The sequence below is a fragment of the Podarcis melisellensis genome, assembly GCF_964234715.1.
Source record: "Podarcis melisellensis genome assembly, chromosome: 2".
Taxonomy (NCBI): Eukaryota; Metazoa; Chordata; class Lepidosauria; order Squamata; family Lacertidae; genus Podarcis; species Podarcis melisellensis.
In genome coordinates this window covers 30,637,276-30,659,134 of record NC_138529.1, presented here as the reverse complement: position 1 = coordinate 30,659,134, position 21,859 = coordinate 30,637,276, and the positions used below count along the sequence as shown (strand labels likewise).

The 21,859-nt window shown below is 44.2% G+C and overlaps 1 protein-coding gene and 2 long non-coding RNA genes across 3 annotated transcripts in view; 1 reads left to right on the top strand and 2 right to left on the bottom strand.

The window, feature by feature from the left end:
• Window positions 1-21,859, bottom strand: part of ASPSCR1 (ASPSCR1 tether for SLC2A4, UBX domain containing) — a 66,430-nt gene that overhangs the window by 6,006 nt on the left and 38,565 nt on the right. Inside the window, exons 9-12 of the mRNA XM_081899734.1 lie at window positions 18,871-18,952; window positions 18,090-18,156; window positions 16,085-16,147; window positions 15,810-15,862 (exon numbers count right to left, since the gene is read on the bottom strand). Coding sequence (XP_081755860.1) covers window positions 15,810-15,862; window positions 16,085-16,147; window positions 18,090-18,156; window positions 18,871-18,952 — 265 coding nt within the window. The remainder of the gene's footprint in view (window positions 1-15,809; window positions 15,863-16,084; window positions 16,148-18,089; window positions 18,157-18,870; window positions 18,953-21,859) is intronic.
• The window catches only part of LOC309363632, a 92,375-nt gene continuing 82,458 nt past the window's right edge, over window positions 11,943-21,859 (top strand). The window contains exon 1 of the long non-coding RNA XR_014165493.1: window positions 11,943-12,066. This is a non-coding gene — a long non-coding RNA (uncharacterized lncRNA). The remainder of the gene's footprint in view (window positions 12,067-21,859) is intronic.
• Window positions 19,969-21,855, bottom strand: LOC309363616. The gene is made up of 2 exons (XR_014165477.1): window positions 21,314-21,855; window positions 19,969-21,136 (listed from the first exon to the last, which is right to left on the bottom strand). It is a non-coding gene; the product is annotated as an uncharacterized lncRNA (long non-coding RNA).

The window sequence follows — 21,859 nt, the reverse complement described above, 5'->3', positions numbered from 1 at the left end:
TCTCCACAGCTCCCTCCTTTACTTTTAAGGCTCATTTGTGTGTCATTTGTCTGCTTCCCTCTGCCTGTTGTATAAATTACACGGGAATCCCAAAGACACAATACATTCCATGGGTGAAGGAAAGGAAAAGTATATTCTCTCAATAGGACCAATTAAATCCTTTCGCCTGCAATGCACAAAAATCAGCAAAATGATCATTATGGACTTTCAGGGTAGCTTTTGAACACGTTAAAAAGATTTACAGAGAAAACAACTTCATTCCACCTCTGCTTTCCTTCTCTAAATCCACCTTGCCACTGAACTCTTGCACATTCCTATCACTTCACTGCTATGGGATAACACCATCTGATGGCATCTCCATGCCATTTTCATTTTTCTGCCATGGGACCGAATATTAAATGAAAACAGAAGACTAGAGGCCACTTCCGATTTTGCCGCTGGCAGCAACTGCTTCCAAGGAATGAGTCACTCAATGCTGCCTCTGGGCTATGGATACCTTTGGCTTTGGAATGATTGGCTCTGCTCCTGCCTCTTTTCCGGGATAACACATTAGGATCAGGAATTCTCCAGATCTTCTGAAAATCACATTCTCATTTTGGTTATATTTTCGATTAACGCATGAAAGAGTAGAAGACTCCAAAATCAAAACCCAAGTTAGAGGGCGAGTAGCATCAGGCCTTCCAAAAGCTAGATTTTAGAAAGAACAGATGGTGCCTAATACAGGAACTTGTGTTATTTGACACTCGAGCCAAGGGTAGTCCAGTAGAGTGCAGTCCAACCTCATTTGTACCATTCTTTCTCAGAAGAACCTGCCAAGCTTTATATAAACATATACGACTATTTGCAATTTAATGGAATATTGCAGGGTCCTTCCACAGCATTCATCTCTGTCTTCTTAACACAAATGAAAGCAGCTTACCAAATTAAGTTGGTAAAGTATAGAGGCACACGTGAAAAGATGCAAAATTGAATGCTCTTAAAAGCTGATATTGATAGTCTTGGTTAAAAGGGGAGATTGTGACAGATCTGTGCTATCACAGCATCTCAGCTTTGGCCTGGAGATATCAACACATTAACAACAAAAGAACTTAGGAAGTGCCTTGCAAGATCAGACTGGGGGTCCATCTACTTCTATATCCAACAGCAGCTAGCCAGATGTTTCAGAAAGATTACAAACAGGACATGGAATTAGTCAGCATGTTAAAACGTTAACACAGACATCTCTGCATGAAATACAGGATTTAGGTGACTAGACAGTTCATTTAAACTAGCTCAAGGTACACGTAAAGCGGGTGGCGCTGTGGTCTAAACCACTGAGCCTCTTGGGCTTGCCGATCAGAAGGTCAGTGGTTCGAATCCCTGTGACAGGGTAAGCTCCCGTCGCTCTGTCCCAGCTCCTGCCAACCTAGCAGTTTGAAAACATGCTAGTGCAAGTAGATAAATAGGGACTGCTGTGGCAGGAAGGTAAACGGCATTTCCGTGCTCTCTGGTTTCTATCATGGTGTTCCATTGCACCAGAAGCGGTTTAGTCATGCTGGCCACATGACCTGGAAAGCTGTCTGTGGACAAACGCTGGCTCCCTTGGCCTGAAAGCGAGATGAGCGCCGCAACCCCATAGTCGCCTTTGACTGGACTTAACCATCCAGGGGTCCTTTAACTTTTTTTTAAGTTAAAAATGCCAATACACATTTTCTCCTCTTATGAAGAGCTCAAGAGGTCTTCACCAATTGCTGTTAAAGTAGAGTGTACTGCAAGAGAGCTCACGAGTGCCTTGAAAAGGTTAGCTACCGTGTTGCACACATTCACCACACTCTGATGCCTCTTGGAGTGGGGAGACCCAAGCAGCAGCAGCCTCTCCCCCTCCCCTGCTTTATGAACTGACAGATGCAGGGCAATCCCAGAAAGCTCACCACTGTCCAGAAAGCATGGTCTGAATCCTAGGCCCTGACTGACACAAGGCTAAGGGGAGGGATAATGGGAAGCAATATTGTCTGGGCCAGGCATGGCCAAACTTGGCCCTCCAGCTGTTTTGGGACTACAACTCCCATCATCCCTAGCTAACAGGACCAGTGGTCAGTGATGATGGGAATTGTAGTCCCCAAAAAGCTGGAGGGCCAAGTTTGGCCATGCCTGGTCTGGGCTATCTTGCAAGGAAAGGTGCTCCTACAGTGCTCTGCAAAATGCTTTAGTGCAATGCCTCCCATTTTAATGTGGGGTGAAGGGGCTGCAGGAGAACTATTCACCAGATATCAAAGTTTGAGAAACTGCTGTTGACAGTGTAATTCTATGCATAACTACTCAAAAGAACTCCAGACAGAATGCAGGCAGAAGAAATGGGGGACTGATTCATCTAGCAAGCCGAATTGCCTTAGTGTTATGCTGAATCCTGTCCCAGAGAGAGAAACACTAATAAGCTATGAAATCAAAAGATGAGAGTCTTGTTTCTTTATGGCATCACAAGTCTAAAAAAAGAAACTTGTGGATAAAAAAACCGGCAAAACCCAAGCTACCCTAGAAACTAGAAAAGTATTTCTAGAGTTAATATAAATCAATCAGGACTGCATGTGCAAAGTAGAATCTCACAGCTCAGAAACACCTTCTCGTTTGATGGTAGCAGCAGTCTGAGCCTTCTCACTTCTCAGTCACAAAAGAAAGAGGCCTCCAACATAATAATTTTGAGAGCTGCCTTCTTTTTCAAGGGAAATAAAATAGTGTTCAAAGTTTTAAGGCATTGGAAGTTTCCTCACCAGTCCTGGAGTACATATCACATTATTCTCCCCCACCATTCTAATTTAGAAAGGCTGTTACTCTCTGCCCCTATTTCAAGAGCCTTACTGCCTATATTAAGCGGGGATAAAAATAAGACCCATCATTTGGCACTTTTAGCGTGTTCCGAGCGGTCCAAACTTTGCTACAGAGACTCTAATGCTAGATGAACTGGAGTGAGGTGAGTATCAGGTGAGCAACAACCGAAACAGGCACCTGAAGTCGCACGTCATAGATTCAAATGAGAAGCCACTGAAAAAGTGCAGCTGGGAGTGTGGGAGGCAACTGGGGAACCCACGACATGCTGGAGAAGCCTTGAACACGGTCCTATAAGCACATTGGTCACAACGATATTTGTCAGCGTGCTAAACAGAGGCAATTACTTGAAGCAACATATTTCTCCCTGGATCTTTACATTACAGTATATATATTATAGTGGAAAGACTGCACACACCCACACCCCCCCTCCAATATTTCAACAGCCTTTCTTTTATAAATCCTCCTCCCTAACAACTGAGGGACACACACACACACACACACACACACACACTCCTACAACAAAAGGCTGCTGCAAAAGGATGCAATTCACCACACTGCTACTTAGTTTGCCAAGTTCGTTCAGAGACCTTGAGATCAGGAAGAGGCTGTTGTCGTCTTCTTTTCTTTCCCCCCCTTTTTGTGTGGAGGGACGGGGGCGGGTGGGGAGTTGGAGACAGGGGACAGGGACTTGCAGCTGCCAAAAGAGGAAGCATTCTTTCCGTTACATGAGCTGAAATGATTAGAGTGCCACAGGTCCACTGTTAGTTTGATGTTTAAAGATTAATAAATAAATGAGGGCTTCAAAGGGGACATGCGCATGAATGCAGAAATCCAAGCTACCAGCATGAAATACCTCACAACACCATCCCCCAAACACACACACACACATTCCTTCAAGATACACAGAAATCAGCACTTGGAAAATTCAATGGGGAAGCTAGCAGATCAAAAGCTTCCCTGACAAGCAGCAAAGAGCATCTCCGGAAAGGAAACAAACATGAGAACCACCACAGTCAAAGGGACGTTGGCTAAATGGTCTTGTCTCATTTAATACCCAAGGAAAAAGCTTTCCAAAGCAGAGGAGACCATGATCAAACAGAGAGTGAGCGTGAGGCAGCTGGAAAACAGAGGCTTAAGTCTTTTACCTTTTATGAGATATGGTCTGAAAGGGGAACTTTTACACAAGGGTAAAGTAAGTGGAGACAGTCTACTTAAGATACTCCCAAGCCAAAGTACAGCAAGTTCTGACCATGGAGTACTAACAGTATTAGTACTGAACATATCTGGTCTGTTTGGGCACATGGGACCACCCAGGACAGACAATCATACCAAAAACTAACATGTTTAGTGGCATATATTCTCTGCTAAGAGCAACACAGAGGGACAGTAAACAGACTAAGACTTGACATACAAACTGGAAAGGTGCAATATTCACTGTACTTGCTGTTTTCGCTCTCTCTTTGGTTACACAGGCTTTCTCCAGACACAATGGGAAACCATGGTGTCCCATTCCATCTGAAGCACAGAAATGAAGGTTCAATTTTCAAAAGGTACCTTGTGTGTCTGGAAACTCAATTGCCGAGTTTGTCCCTGTGTAACAAGTCTGTGTGTATCTGAAGAAGTGTGAATGCACACGAAAACTCATACCAATAACAAACTTAGTTGGTCTCTAAGGTACTACTGGAAGGAATTTTTTTATTTTGTTTCGACTACGGCAGACCAACACGGCTACCTACCTGTATCTAAGTCTACTGGAAGATTCTCAACCTGCATAGGCTTTGCCACCATCAGATTCACTGACTCAAAGATGTGAGAGCACCCAAAACCGCACCAAAGAATATGAAAGTAGAACAGCAATGAGAAAAGATCCTCGGCTCGTTTGTATTTTTCCTCTTGTTGACAAAGCCAAGAATAGCTTGATTCAACACTTGGAGAAATGTTAAGATACATTGGAGGGGGGAATAAATATTTAGATGGAAGCATGTGGGGCCTCTTCAGCTCCTTTGAAGATGGGACCACAGTTGTCTGCTGCCTTTCCCAGACTCTGGGATGCTTACCTCTCTTCACTGCTTCCCAGCACAAGCAGAGATCTGTGAACTGGCCTTTCCTAAGCCCCAGGACTGAGTCATGCCAGTGTGTGTTCCTTGGGGTAGAGTGGGGAGGGGGAAAGTCCAACTAGCTAAGAAAAAGCACACACACAGCTGGAGCTTCAGGGACCCCTTGGCTGGAGTACTCGGCAGAGAAGCCTGCAGTTGATCAGTTCTGCCCTCGAGAACACTTTAAAATAATTCATGGGACATGGGGATAATGCAGCCAGCACAAACAGCAATAACAAAATATCAAAGCAATGCCTTGAAGTCTTTATGGGTTCCAAAAACTCCATGTTGCTGCCAGTCTGCACATTCGCCCTCCAGTAAATAGGCACACATTGCAGGACGCTCTCTTCAGATGCAACCCCTTTTCTCTTAAAGCAGACAAGTTGACAACATTTGTTTTCCTGGCTTTGATCCCACAGTTGAAGTCGCTTCCCCTTTCTGGTGGCTATCGGGTTTAACAATAGTAGCTCTAGATGCCTTTTCAACCTTGTAAGGAAAATAAGCATCAGTCATAGCCTTGTAATTCCAGCACTTGTTCACAGAGGCCCCTGCTAGGGTAACCATCTAAGGTATCTATATTCTTTCAGCCCATCACAGTGAGCAAGGTCTTCCCCGGGTGGGGGTAGAGGAACAACTCAACACCCCAAGACTTTCTAGAAACAAAAGGTATCAGAAATCAGAAAGGACTCAGGGTCCGGTGACCCTTATCACTGCCTGTGTTTCAAATAATGGGATTCCTGGAATAGCTTGATGCATCTTCAGACAAGAAAGTTGTTAGATAGCAATGGCTGTTTTGGTCCCAAAGGTTTGAACAGAAAAAAGCAGACAAAATGTTAAGACTTATTATAGCAACTTAATACACAACCTTTGAGGACAGAACACATCAGGATAATTGGAAAGGTTGCAAAATCTTGGCTAGAAAAAAAGGAAGTGACTGTTCTTACTCAATGACTGCTGATTGCAAAGCTGAAAGCATGTATTATTGATCGGTCCGTTTCAAGGGTGCACAACTCAAATACTAAGAGACACTTTTATAGTTAGCAGGGCTACTCTGTTAGGCTTGCAAAGGAACAAAATTTTATTCCAATTTATTTTATTTTATTGCTCAGTGTTCTCTTTTTAAAAACAATCTTGTTAATGCCTCTTTTCTCTGCGTGGCCCACAGCATGTTCCTGGCTCTCTGCATTCCTGTTAGGCCTCCTTCTCTCTGTCTGAAGTGCCACTGGTCTGTACTCTTATCTGCTATTTCCTTTTTCTGTTTTCCCCCTCCAGAAATCTCCTTGCATCCCTCTCCATCTTACAGCTGGCTTTCTCTCCCGCTTTAGGTCTATGTGAAGCCACTGCTAACCAGTATGGGAAAGGGAACAGCACATACTTTCCATGTGAAAAGTTCCAGTTTCAATCCCCGGTATCTCCAGGTAGGGCTGAGAAAGACTGTTTGAAATCTCAGAGACCGACTCCATAGCACCCTCGTTTCTGTACCACTGCAGGTTTCTTACATCCCATCTCTGCTACCCACTCCCTTGCACACTCTCCTTCCCACTTGACTTGTTTCATCCCCCGCCTCCCCAGCAACTTCCTTGCTGAGTTTGGCAGAAAGAGAACATAAGACTTTCCTTCTCCTAGGAATTCATACAAGGTGAGTGGGCTATGCACCAAAACTGGTGCCAACTGGACCGAATTCAGAGAGAGGAGATGCTATGAAAATGTCCCGATGTAGTTATTCCCCTACTTGCCACTTTGGATGCAATTGGGATTGCTCCCTTTGGATGTTCTCTCACAAAAATAGTAAGAAGGTGCTGTTAACATTAAGCATTTTGAGTTCTCTCAGGAGGTCACAAATAGCTATGGAGTGGTTCATAGCTGGAACCACAGGCCTTATCAGTTTCAAAGAGTCTGAAAGAATGATGTAGATGTCCTGGCTGGGCCACTCACTTTCTGATCTCTCTGTCCTCGGCATAAAAGAAACATCATGTAATAACTTTCAGGTTATCCCTGGGAATCAAGATGAATCTCCTTTGTTCAGATAAATGCAACCAAAGCTTGTCAGCACCCTTTTGCAAGGTTGCTACTTTTGCTGGCAATACTTTAGTGCGACCGCATGAGATAGAAACGAGTTCATGGAACAATGGCAAATCCAGGCTACACTGAACCACACACCATTAAATGGCATTTAAAGCAGCCTTCTCCAACTTGGGAAAAATGAGGATGCTTCACTCTCATACCTGCCACATCAGCCACTGGACTCCTTTCCAGACCTTCCCTGCTTTTCTGTAATTTAGTTTTTCTCCACTACAAACAACCATGAGGTTCTGCAGCAAAAGCTAGGATTCTCAGGACCAGCCTCCAAACAATATATTCTGTTATTGAAACGACAGTGACCATGTATGTACGGGTCTCCCGAGCCCGATGCCTGGCCTGGGTTTCTGCACTGTAATATCAACTGAGACAGTCCTTCATCTCTCCACTGTAAGTTAAGGCTGGATGCTCTAGAGTCTAGTCCAAGGATGTTGGCACCTGCAGCCCCTTGTTATTGAATTTCAACTCCCATAATCTTTGACCATGCTGGTTTGTGCTGATGGGAGTTGCGAGGGCCAGAGGTTCCCCACTCCTGGTCTAGCCTCTTCTGATGTCCTGACAACACAGCATGAAAGTGCAGAGACCTCAAGAGAACAGAGATCTGATGATTCAAGCCCAGGACAGACATTTTCTGAAGATTCATCATACTAGCTATAACCCACTTGTTCCAGCAGGCCTTTGTCTGGTGTTTCCATGAGTCTAATTAGCTTCTTTTTGTCAGTTAATCCATGTTAAATTAATTTACAAGTCTCTTAGAAGACTATTTCAAATATTATAGAGTGGTTTCGTCTATATTAAATACGGAAACTATTAAGAGCATCCCACTGAACAAGGTTGGTGTTTCTGTGCGTTTCACTTCCATCTCCATGTGTACACAAAACCAACACAGTTTATTTTTTTACAAAAATAAGAGAAGTCTCTGTTCCAGTTCCCACATTAGTCACATGCAGACTCAAAAGCAGGAGTCTGCACAATACATATCCACTCCTGTGCCCATGAGTTTGCCGCTCAGCAAATAATGCTGGAGAAGGCAAACAGCAGGGTTCCCCACCTCAGCACTGCCCCTCACGCTAGTGCCGAGACAGGTCCAATAACACACACACACCCCCCTCCTTCCCAGGAACACAGGGGCTTAGGCAAAACAGCCCGATTAGGACCAGCAGCCTATAAAAAGGGCATCCAACAATAACAGAGTTGCCAGGGACATGAAAGCTGGAGCAGCTTCCGCACCCATTTCTCTCCAGAAAAGAAAGCCCCCTTCAGCCTCTGCCAAGCTTTCAGATCTCCGGTGGCAGAGAAAGGCTATCCAAGCAGAAGCCATTACAGCATGGAGCATAGACTGACTCAAGGCAAAAAGGGGGAAAGAACGAACGGATGAATGCATGTTTATACTGGTGATAGGGAGCAAAATGTCATCTAGAATCAGCCAATCTAAACTAGGGAAAGGGAGAGGCAACCCAGGAAGTTATAGCAATGTGATTGCAATCTCCCCCATCTCAAAAAAAGGAAGAGAATAAGGAATACGTTGCTTGTTTGCTCCTGTTTTGATGCACCTGAACAGTGCACATGTTCATTTCTAAGCTCTACTGCAAGATGCTAGGCTGCATTGTATGTGCATCGGATGTTTTCCTAGGGAACACCCTAGGATCAGCCGGTGCAGTCATCCTGAGTGGGTCTTACTCACCTTTTAAGGAGAATTTGGGTGCAGTCCTAATACTCTAGACAACATGGGCATTTGTAGTTAAAGCACTGCAATTTTCAGTACTTCGGCTATGTCCACACACAGGTTTGTCAGTGTTTTCACAGGCTATGTTTACTCACAACTATGCAGGGTTCTTATTCATGAGTAACTCTACTGGAGGGTAAACATTCCAGCCAACTACTTGAAAAGGGAAGACTGGGGTGCTTAGGAATAGATCTGCTTGCAGGCAGGAGTCCTTTACAAGTACATCCATGAGCAGATTACTGTACTTTGCATCGGAGGGCTAGGATATTTTTTGTTGGTCATTCTGCTCCTTTCTGTATGTTGATCACACACAGTAGGAGAACCTACTGGGACCAGAAAGGACCAACCGCCCACCCTTGTACTCAAATGAAACATGAGCTAGAAAACCTGCCATTAACTCTGCTCAAGGACTGTGTGGCCACTAACCTCACACTGTTTGGGCTCTGCAGCACTAAGGCACACAGGTCCAGCCATTTGTTGTTGAAACAGATTCATTAATCTAATTAAACTCCCTGCTGATATACTTCCACCGCACTCAGATTTGGAGGTAAGGTGGTCTTTATCCAGGTCTCATTTACACAGGTTACTACTACCCCTTAACCTGCCCAACTCATACCTACTATCACTTCCCTGTAAATCATATTAAACCTCTGATAATTCTATATACCAGGACTTACCTATCTAGCAACCAGGAGAACCGACAAAACTGAATAGTGCTGAAAACTACAGAGCTTTCTGAGCAAACACTGCTGATACTAGAGCACTGGATACATGATCAAATTCACTGCTATTCATCACTCTCCTTAAAAATTTGGAGGTTTGGGAAGAAAAAATCTTGAACCTCAAAAGCTATCTATTAAAACCACTTAATTCTGAAGAGTGGCCACCATCATTTATGTTCAAGCTGTCTAGCCTGGGCTGCTTTCACATTCTCCCAGCTTTTTCTAACAGTCACATTTGGTACAGAAATTTCCAAGAAAAGTGAAGTTTTGAACAGAATCCTTCCTGTTGTTTTGGAAATGAAGATTTCCAAAATACTTTAAATATATATATATAGAAAGGAAGGTTTATCAAAACATCCTGGCCAGCTCCCTGACCTCCAACTTATTTTGCCAGCTAAAAAGCTTGAATACTTTAAGAGGGCTGACCTGAAACTAGGTTTGAAGGTTTGGAACGAACAGACTTTGAATGGGCACGAGGGGGGGGGAACCCCCACAGATGCTCACACATTGTGCTGCCAACCCTCAACTCGCATCTCTCTGAGAGCAATCAATGCTCTCTAGTAGATGAAATTAAATGTGGTTGCCTTAGTCATCTGAGGGCAATGGGAATGTAGAGGGCCAGCTAGATTGCAGGGGCTGCTGAAACAGACTGAGCTGGTCATCTGCAAGAGGCTTCACAGAACAGGTGCTGGAAAAGGTGTCAGGGGCCACCAGTAGAGGAGGAAGCTGATGCAAGGCATTCTGGAATGGATGAATGAAAATGCTTCACTGAAGCACTTCTGAACTGTGAAGCAGCTGAAAATAAATGGTGAGCAACCTGGGAAAGCTGTGCAGCTACTCTAGTGAACATTGAAACACATTCAGTCCAAAACTCATTATTGTGAAAGAGGGCAATACCAAAAAAAGGGTCACAAAGATGATAGACAATCTATGTGTGTGTGTAAAATCGCAAACTACCGTATTTTTCGCCTTATAGGACGCACCGTCCCATAAGGCGCACCTAGTTTTTTTGGGGGGAATTAAAGGGGGGGGGGAAATCCCCCCCCTAGGAGGGGGGCTGGGGCGGGGGAAGCCCGAGCTTCCCCCGACCCCAGCCCCCAGAACAGGCAACTCTCCACAAGCCATGGGAGCCCAGCGCAGGGTTCCCGCACCTTGTGGAGAGCTGCGCGAAGCCTGGAGAGCGAGAGGGGTCAGTGCGCACAGACCCCTCTCACGCTCCAGGCTTCAGCGAAAGCCTGCATTCGCCCCATAGGAGGCACACACATTTCCCCTTCATTTTTGGAGGGGGAAAAGTGCATCCTATGGGGCAAAAAATACGGTAATCATAATCAGGATTAACTTTCTGGAGGTAAAAGCTGTTTGACAGTGGGATGGACTCCCTTGGAAAGTGGTGTACTCACCGCCATTGGAAGTTTTTAAGCCGAGGTTAGATGGCCATTTGTTGTGGATGCTTTGGTCTCTCAGGAACTGGAGACCTGACTCCAGATTGTGAATGAAGCAGAGACTTTAAACGGACCATCAAAGGAAGATCACTATGAACAAGACCATTTTTGACAGTAATAATGTTTGTGATATTCTATCTGTGTTGAATTATTTTCAGATGTCCTTATATGGTCGCTGCAGCAATTATTGTCTGAACTTCTCTCCATTAACCTTTTGCTAACTCTCTTTATGAAAACAGGAATATTTGCTCAGAGACCTTATAGGTGGCAATATCAAGGAAACCACTTCGCTAGGGAGTTTAAGGTAGTAGTACTAACCTAAGAAGTAAGTCCCATTGAATTCAGTGAAGATTACTCTCAGGGAAATGGGGTTAGGATTGCAGCCTAAGACTCAAATCCTATATCTATTTGTCTGGGATAATGCTTATAGTATCATTCAAACCTCCTGCCTGCTTACACAAAACACAAAAACCCTACTTTAAGTGTAAAAATAAAACTGCATATTAGAATGCTAAAAACTCATAGTCAAAATTGGGTATATAGACCAGAAAGCCGCCATAGCTGGATCAAGGAGTGAGAAGGTACTAAACCTTCCCTTGCAGCTGTTGGTTAATATATTCAGAAAAGGCACAAAAAAGAGAGGTGAAGAAAAGCATCCTAGGTAAAGAGGAAGTTAAAATCCAAGAAGTATTCAGATATGCAGTGGTGGTGGTGGTGATGCAAAAACCTATGTTGGGAAGCAAAGTTCAAGGACAAAGCCAACATGGGAGGTTGGGTGGCATGAGTACTCCTGCGTGTTCAAGATACCTAGAAGAGCCCGACAAACACAAAACTCAATCGCAGCCAGTGCGTTGTATGTAAGACCCAGAGATGAGTAGTAACATTACAATGAGGAGTGACTCCCCTGCAACTCCATGTCTCTGTGTGTGTCTCCCCCCCCCCCCAGTGTTACTTTTTAATTTGATTATTTTCTCAAGAGGACAAAGGTTTTATATCCCACATTGATTAAAATGGGATAGGTCAAGTCAGTGGCGTAGCGTGGGTTGTCAGCACCCGGGGCAAAGCAAGTAATTTGTGCCCCCTAACCCGTGGATTTGCGCCCCCTAACCCGTGGATTTGCGCACCCTAACCCTAACCCCCAGATGTTGCGCCCGGTGCGGCCGGGCCCCCCTGCACCCCCCACGCTACGTCACTGGGTCAAGTTACAATTGCTTTACAGGTCTGGTTTGGCCTATAGGCTGGGCAAAAGAGGGCCAAAACGTATAGATAAACGTCCGTTTCCAGATACAGGTTTTAATCACTAGTTTAATCAGACTCCCTGTGTGACCTTTCCCTCCTAAGACTTCTCAGAACTCCACAGAAAACTTCTCTTATTTTCCTATCTTCCGACCACAATAAGCGTGTGGGAATCGGAGATCGTGTTGGGTGGCAGCTGTGGGCAAGATGGCACAAAACAAGGGAAGATGGGAGGAGCTGCTTTCCCAATGAGTGGGAAAGTCGCCCAGTTCAAAGGCACAAGGGACCTTTCCACTGGCACTTCTGCTATTAATTAAAATATTTCAGTGGCTTTGAAGGGGGGTGAGAAGAAGAAAAGGCACTGAACTGACTGCTCCCCACCAAGATGACATTGTGACTCAGAAAGAAAAGGCACAGAGCTTTCTGTTCCAGCATTGAAGGGCTGCAGGCACATCCGAGCAGAGGCCAGGCTCAGGTGCTAAATGGCTCTCAGGGTCATTCTGCACCACTGTACGATAAATATGTGTTTGCTTCTCATTTGCTGTGCACAGACATTATGTCTCTGCCCCCAATCCTAGGTCAAACTTCTGTTGGCCAAGAATCCAAAGAGCTGCTTCAAGCTCAGACAAGAGGTTTCTGCTAACCTCTTTGAATTCTTAAGGTTTTTCCTTCAAACATCTGAATTTAAAATCCCTGTCAGTTTCGAAAGCAGCTTGGCGCATAGCACCCAGGGAACTGTGGTGGTAGGGCAGGGGGATGCCTGCAGTTTGAGGAAAAACAACTCTGGAGCTTCGTTGGGCTCGCGGAACTAGTTGTATGCTTCTTTGGACAAATAAAGCGTACCTCAGAAAAGATGACTACTTCCTTCAGACGGTGTGATCACTGCTGTGTGGAATATACTTCCACAAGTGTTACAGGCACCTGCTTGATATTTTGGTGACGTAACTAGTCACGGGCAAAACACCTCTTCCACCTCAGTCCAGTTTTGTAAATATTTTCCATCTTTTAAAAAAAATAATAATAATATGGAGGTTATGCATGTACCTGCTCTATAAATTCCTGGGCTGGAACACACAAGTTTGTTTTTGTTTTTGTTTCTTTACAGAGTGGAAAATTAGGCAGAAATGAAACAAAATAAGCGAAACTCAAGACTACCACTTTCCCCACAGCAACGCCCCACCATTTGATGATTTTTTTTCATTAACACTTAAAAAGCAAACAAACTCTAAAGGCTAAATGCCCCCCCCCTTTGAAGAACACATCTAACCACATCTGGACTTTAAAAGGAGGCCAACAGTTGCACAGATACCCTCCCTCCCCGATCTGTTAAATGCCGGCAGAGTATAGTGCTACTGGCATTGGAAAGGGATTTGCAGAAGTATCTCATGAAAGTCAAAATGTATTTTGTGCACACTTTGATTAAGCATGCCGAAGGGGCCTCAAGACGGCAGAAAGCACAACTAACCGCTACATCATGCCCAGGCTATGGAGTCACCAGCCATGAACAATAAAAGCACACCCATGCTGTAAAAGTGCGCAGGCCCGAGACATTCCCAGGGGTCAAGGAGGCCGAGGCCAATGTAAGCATTGTGGCAACAAACAAAACACTATTAGTAAACCATACAGAGACAGACATGTTTTGGGGGGGTAACCTAAGCTTCTTGGCAAGGAGTTGTGAAGCACTGTGTGTCAGAAAGGGGACAGGTCTTGAGCTTGAACGTAGGTAGCCATCGGTATTGGCTCTTTACACATTCAGTGCTCTGACAGCAGCTGCACTGGTGTCTCGTCCACATGGCCTGGCCAGGAAGTCATGGAATTTGGAAAGCTCCATTATAAACAACTTCAGAAGAGCTCTAATCCTTTCCTAATTCAATATGCCGCCTGAGAGGCTCTGACATACACTACGCAAACCGATTCCTGTTACACTCTGTATGACCTGTCAACCTCCAAATGACCCTTGGTATATCATACCCTGCGAGTGACAGTTTTGGTCCTGCCTCGCTTTTCTTTGGGCAGGAAAGCTGCAGTCGGGTGAGGTTTGTTGGCTAGGCCCTTTCAGTTCCACTCAGCATTTAGCAAAACAAACCAGAGCTCCGCAGCTAGGTTCAGGCAAAAAGCCTTTTGTGCAAGGAGTTCTTCATCTCCGTCACAGTAAGCCTTCCTAAAAATCAAGAGCACACATTTTCAGGCCTTCCAAAACAGAGACAGACTGTTCGCTTGGCAAGTGCGTACTCTCATCTGGGGCCCGGAGGCAAGGAGATCAAAAGAAAAGGGGGCAGGGGCAAAACAGAACAGAACAGGGTTGCACGGACCCGTAAGAGGGAGGAACTTCAGAGAACTTGCAAAATTACCTCCCCTAGAAGGGGGAAGTGGAGGAAGGTCGCTCCAGTGATCCTCAACATTGATAATTAACACAAGCTTCTTGCACTCCGTGAACAGAAAGAAGCGACTGGTATCAAGAGTCAAGATCCAAGTCACACGAGACATGGGAACACAGGGAGTCGCCTTCAACTGTCAAGACCACTGGCCCACCTGGCTCAATATTGTCTACACTGACCGGCAGGGCTCTCTGCGTAGCGTAGCAGACGGCGGTCTTTCTCAGCCCTGTCTGGGGATTGAACCCAGGGCCTTTTGCATGCAAACCATTTGCCTACCATTGAGTCACAGCCTTTCTTTAAGATGCACACACCTGGGATGCAGCTCACGTTCCGATCTATACCTTCTGAAAAGGATATCCATATCACAATACTCATGTACCCTTTTAAAGTGAAGCAATGTTGTCCAATTTGGAAAAGCCTCCAGGAATTCAGTTCATATAAGCAACATTTCCAGTTACCCAAGAATTCGGAGCATGGTGATCGCAATGCCACAACAATTCCCACATCTATCAGGAGGTACACACAACAGTCAGAGAGGGGAAAACCCCCTTTCACGAATCCTTAAACTTGTATAGCTGGAAGGAAACAGCCCAATTCATCAGCATCACCTCCCAGCTTCTGCAATCAAAGTGCTCCGTATGGTTAGTGTCACGAGACAACGAGAAAACGTTTTAATTTTGGATGTAACGGCCTTTCAGAATCTTCTCACAAGAACACTAGTGAATGCTGTGGGCATGTGTAGCCCCTTCTCCCTTTATTTCAGCTGGCTTGCTTCTATGCTAAATAATTCAATTTTAAGCTGTGCTTATATGCATACTAACTCCAGAGAAAGCCCCAGTAAGCACAGTGAGCAGAATTCAATGTAGTGCTAAGTAGGGTATGTGTGGGGAATGAAGTCCATTTGTGCAACAAGACTTCCCCTCCCTCCATGCCCCCCCAACCTGTTTTGTGGGTTCCCCCAACCCTTCAGAGTAGATTTAGGGGATATGAATATAAGGGAGGGAAGTCCCATTGTGCAAGCTGACCTCATTCTGTGCATGTAACAACTCAGTTGAATTCCACCCAGTGGGGCTTATTTGCTTCACTCATGGCAAAAATGGCCTTGCCAGAAGCACTTATGCTCAACAATGGGAAGCCCTCATAACATGCCAGGTGCACAAGCAAAGGGAAGCACTTTAGACTTCAACTGCAGATTTTCACCTACCTTTGGCTTAATAGAGACCCACAGGAGGCAATTATTCAGGCTCTTAAAAGCAAAACCAGAGTAGAGGGCATTTTTGTGATAAGAAAAACAAACCAAACAGGAAGAGGCATGCAGCCATTACCTGAAAGAGGGTCAAACTGTCATCATTCAACGTGCATCTGGGAGGTGTAGTAACTAAAGTAAAACACAAAGTTCTCATTAGGTAAAGAGAACAAGAAAAATATATAAAGCTCATTTAGCAAAGGGCTGGGGAATGAGAGGGAATAGGGGGGAGGAGAGACAGAGGTGCAGCCATAGCTCACTAGCTGTGGCAATTAAAATTAAAAGACCTAGATGGTGACAGTAGGCCTGGAGAACTGGCATTTAAAAAGTTATAAAACATAAATCTGAACTTACATAGATAGAACGACATCTCTGGATCTGCAAGCTGGCTTTTCACAAAGTTCCTCAGAGCACCAACTGTCAAATAAAGCATGAAAATCGGTGTGTGGCTCAAAAGATATATTGTGAGCAGCATTCTCTTTACAGCACTGACCACATCTCCTTTGCTGCAGTGCTTAGAAAAGAAAACCAATGTAGTCACTGCTTTAAAGACACATGGAGAGGGCAAAGCAAGAGGAGATGTCTTCATTGGTCAGCACCTATTTTAGGTTCACCAAAAGGAATTGTAACATCTGTCTATGCTTTCAAGCTTCATCACTGCACATTCTGTCTCTATAGCTGGAAGTCTCCTCCCCACACTATGAACACCCCAACACTGAGACTTCAGCATCCTTCAATGATGGGGAAAAATTATCATCCTAATTAAGATCTGGCTTGGTTTCCCCAATGCAAAGTCTCAACAGTATGTTCCAATTCTTCTTCCCTTACAAATCTTCCGTCTTATATTAACTGCCAGCACAAATCTGCTCTGCCCCCAATGAGCAATTCAAAAGGGTTTGCTTCCCTGAAAGGAATAACTGAAGTGGTGTTCAGTTTTGCTATCGGAGACCCTCACAAACGATTTTTCTAGGCTGTGCTAGATTGAAAGGTAGATGGCGTAGCAAGGAACATGGCTGTTTCTAAATGGAGCAAAAACCCGGATTCAACACAAAGCAAAATGTCAGGGGACTGCCAGCGGAACAGGGAAGGGAAGCAGAGGGGCAGTTGGGTTACAGTAAACCTCCGAAAATCTTGGGAAGCAGTTCCTCTTCCTGTGGTGGGGAAAGCCACACCTCTAGTGGGGAAGAGGGGAAGGGACCAGAGGATGCTGCTGAGAGCCTCAGCACCGCTTCTGGTCAAGCTAGCCAGGAGGGAAGCACGATTCTTCCGTCGCCCACCCTGCGCAGAGGTGCAAAACACAAAGAAGGAAGGAAAAGGCTGGGGGTGACTGAGCTATTATGTTGGGGGAGGACCCGGAAACGATTCTGCTAGCGATTGAGGCAGACATGAACTTGTGGTTCTGCACTGTAAATAGTTTTGCACCAAAATAAAACCTGTAAAAGACAGGTCGGAGTCCTGACTGATTACTCACGAGCAACCACCATTGCCATCTGACACAAAAGAATGAGAAACACAAACAGTAGTTACCCACGGTCCTATCTGCCTTCTCCTGCCTCCCCTTCAATATTCGAATCACTTCCCTCAAAAGCTTTAGGCAACAATGGTAGTGTTTAAGTGTACAGCAGATAAACCAGCCAGCTATCTGTACAGCATTGTGTAACACCTCCTATCTGGTATGTTCTACCTGCCCCAACTCAGAATCCTAGGAATACAGGGGCTGACGCACACATCTCACGCCAGCAAGGCAGAAGATTCTGGATCTTACTTTAGTCAGGCCTATGCAAAAGAACTATCACTTTAGAGTTCCCTCTCACAAGCCTAAGGCCAAAGGAGGAGCAGAAATTCATGAGGAGGAACGGACATCTAGTTCCATAGATGGAGACAGATGCAAGGCAGAAAGCATAGTTGGGTGTGTGCCCTGCCATGCCGCAGGAAGTTCTAGCCTTTTGCTATTTAGAGGTGCAGGAAGCCTGGTTTTGCTTTTGGCCCCTGGCACATTTAAGAAGAGTGGTTGATTCAACTTCTCTTCAGTGTTTCCAGCTCCTTTTTTGGGCTCTGGTTGAAACTACACTAGACCAACACCCTGTTGTTCAATGGCCTCATCTGGGCATGACTAATGCAGCGGTAAGTGGCCTGGAAGATTTGTCCTCTTTAGAGCACAAATCTCAGCCCTCCTTCATTCAGATCACAGTGCTTGAGTTTCAAGCTTTTAAAGCACCGCCCAAACCAAACAACTAGAGACATTGCAGTGTAACTATCTCAAGTCACAAACCTTAGCCTGGGAGCAAGGAACTTTTCTCTATTTCACTGCACCTTACTTGGGGGTGAGGCAGAAGCTGGGAGGGAGATACACTCTTACCTGTTTCACTGGGATGGAAGAAGCCCTGCAGAATGTGACGATCTGGGAAGTAAACTCTCAGTACCACCTAGTTGAAAACAAAGAGCAGGAGCCTACTCAAATAAACCTAAACCATGGTCAAACCAGCTCTGCCTTTGGACAAGACTAGCTCATTCTGAGAAACTGATGCCTTTTCATGAATGAGCAACTGTGACTGGTTGACACTATATTTGGGGCTTTCAAGATACTTGAAAGGGCTGTTTTAGAAACCCACACTAACAAGAAGTTGTCAGGAACAACAATGGATAGCTGGGGTAGCACGCTAGCTAAGACTGAGTTATTAATCAGGATGCTCCTTGTTCAGATCTTACCTCTGATATTAACTCACTTGGTGACCTTAGGCAAGGCGTTCTCTTTCAGATAGGAAATACTAATTATGACACCTTAGCAAACTTTTGACACACTTAACACAGTATATAAATGCTAAGTACTATTATAGTTTCATTCTGGGCTCTACCACTGTTCCAAGAGAGCTACTGATCTCAAATTAAAGGAAAGAAATGGGGCAAAGAACCAGGGGAGCAGAACAGGCAGGATTCCCATCAAACCTTCAGGTATAAGAATCCTGCTAAGGGCACCACTATAACCGGCTATCCTTGTTTGCCATTCATTTGGTTGTCCCAGAATGTAACAGAAGATGGTTCAATGATGCCAGCAACCTGAAGTCAGTACCTGAGAATTTACCATCCACTAACTACCTTTCTGTTCCTCACTTTGTGAAAGACCCAAAACAAAACATTACCTTTGGATAGCGCTCAAGCTTGTCCTTCAGCTGAGTTTCTCGCTGTGCTCGTGTCATCAAGGGAGATTCTTCCAAACGCTTCCTAGGAAGAGGGGAAGCTTAGCAAGCCAGTATAGCCACAGATCTATACAGCCAGGGGCTGCCACTCCACACAATCTAGTAACTATCTTATCTGCTTAAGCTCCATACATTATCCTTCCTGCTCTCTACCTCTGTGTATGTTCGTCTAAAACAAAGCACTACTACACACTCCCAAAACAAGATTGCAAAAGAGGAGGATCTGAGAAACTGCAGCAAAATCATTTTAACCAAACAAATCTCAAACATATTTGAAAGTGGCTGAACAATTTTGGTTACGTTCAAATGTTTGCACCAGCACTATACATTTATAACAATTTAAGATTAATGTTTGAAATAATGCATTTTGTAATTTTTACTTAGTTTAGAGTCTGCTGGTAACAGCCTTGGCACATTTCCCCCTTGTGGTGTAGAAAAGAAGTTGTGACAAGCATATAAACTTAAACTATGTAATACGTGTGCTCATATTTTGAAAACTCCTCACATAGGTACCCCCTGTGCAATTTCCAACTATTCTAAAATCATGGGGAGGTGCGGGGACAGACTACAGTCTTCAAGAAGCTTCAGCCTTAAACAGAAACTCAATTCAGCCTTCCCTATGGTGCAACAAATGCCATACCACAATACCAAAGGAATGATTGGAAGTTAAAGAGGGAAGTTTGATTCATTTGACATTTAATTCAAAATGTTGATTCACCAAGACTGATGAGCGGTAAAGGATATACTGTAATCAGAGAAGTTTAAAAACAAAACGGCAGATACAGCTCAGAGGTGTTCTTCCACAGATTTCACAGCTCCACAGTTTATTTGTTTATTTTAAGAGATGACACAGCACTTTTCATTTAAATTACTTTACTCCTTCACTTTCTTCAACTATTTTTTTTTTAAACAACTTTGCAAAGCTGCAAAGAAAAACCTCCAGTGAAACCATACAAATATTCACAAGCTTATGGAAAGATCAAGCTAATCCTTCCATTTGTGCATTAGTCCTTCCATCTAAAAGTTTGGGTTTTTTTGGGGGGGGGGGGAGAATCATGAAAAACATGTATTGAAAAGTATCACAATCTAGACTACCTTCACTTGTGTTAACACCATTTGTCTGCTTTGTGACCCCCCCCCATTGTTGCACACTCTGTGTAAAGACCAATTCACATGCAGGCTTTTTTCCAATTTCTAAAATGGGGCAATCTGTTATCTTTGCAGTGGTCAGTAAAGTTTACCTCCTTGTCTTCAGATTTAGTTTTTTCCTTCCAAAATCCAAGTACAGTATCAGTGAGATCTAATGACAGCCTATGTTATAAATACGTAACAGTATTGGGGAGTATATGAGTAATGTGACAACTACACACGCTCATGTTTATCCCAAATATTATTCAGGAGTGGCAAGGCAACTGTCAAGGGATGGGGAAATGTAGAATCCAACTAGGTCACCCTAAAAGTTTGTGGAAGAACACAAAAATAAGCTGGCACCGGGCTCATCCCTCCTCTTGTTTATATTGCCTGATCCACAATTGGTGTAATCTCCTTTCTTCCTGTGTCTTGTGTAATCCCGTTTCAATACCACAGCAGATGAAAATTTCAGTTTTAAACTGGAAAATATTGCCACAGTGTAAAAATGAGAGGAAACAGAATTCTGACATGGATTTGCTTTTTGGCTTAGCACCTGATGACTTGCATTGTGATCAAAGGGAACTAAATGGGATTGCCAATATATAAACAAAGAAATCATGAGCTTCGCTGTCCAGTCGTCTATCTTTTTTCCAGTGTTTATAACAGAGGCATCTAGTAGATGACATAAAGTGTATCAAGAATTTCTAAACAACTCTGTGACCTAGACACACTGGCTAGAGGTACTGGAAAGCAATAAGGCTTACGAAACTGAAACATCAACTAGGAAAATAGCAGCCTAGATAAACCTTCAGCCTTGCAGGAGGCAACTGTATTTGTCAGCTCCTTAGAACAGAGGTGTATGCCTGGAATAACTACTACAACCTGATCTCAGCACTCACAAAGAAATTAATGTTTCCCCCCTTTCGCTTAGAAGACACATTTCCCATGCCTGTAATTTGAGCAAAGAAACAAAAAACCCTTCCCTATCCAATTTCAATGAAATAGTTTATTTATCATATTACAGCTTCACACTAACTTGGGAGTACACCCACTAAATTCAGAATATTGTACTTTAATTCTTCTAAGCACAGTGGTGTAGCGTGGGGAGTGCAGGGGGGGCCGGCCGCACCGGGTGCAACATCTGGGGGTTAGGGTTAGGGGGCGCAAATCCATGGTTTAGGGGGCGCAAATCCACGGGTTAGGGGGCACAAATTACTTTCCTTGCCCCGGGTGCTGACAACCCACGCTACGCCACTGTCTAAGCATCATGCTGAGTGGTGTCTAATTTTATGCTAATTTCCTGAGCTCTTAGGGAAATATATTAAAACACCATCTGGGACAGGTGGACGTACTTGATTATGTGGGAAACTATGAGAAAGATTCAAAATCTCAAAGAACATGGGTGACATTATAACAGCATGTAATTCTCCCAGATATTAGGCCAATGCAGACCTATACTGTGATATGCTTTGTGTCAGCAAGATTGTGAAACAGCCTATAGGTGGAATTAGCTGTGTTAGTCCATTGCAGGAAAAATAGGAAAGACACTTGTGGCCACTTAAAGATTAGCAAATGTATTATGCCATAAGCTTTTATGGGCTATAGTCCACTTCACCAGATACCTGAAGTATAATCCTAAATTATAGGAATCTACACACACATATGGTGGAGAGTACTATAAATTGTAAGGTCAGAAGGAAGTGAAACGTAGAAAATACAGATGGTGAAAATTCCGTTATTGTCAGTGGCCAGCCACAACATACTACAGATGGAGTGACTGCATCACTAATGAAAAAGAAAC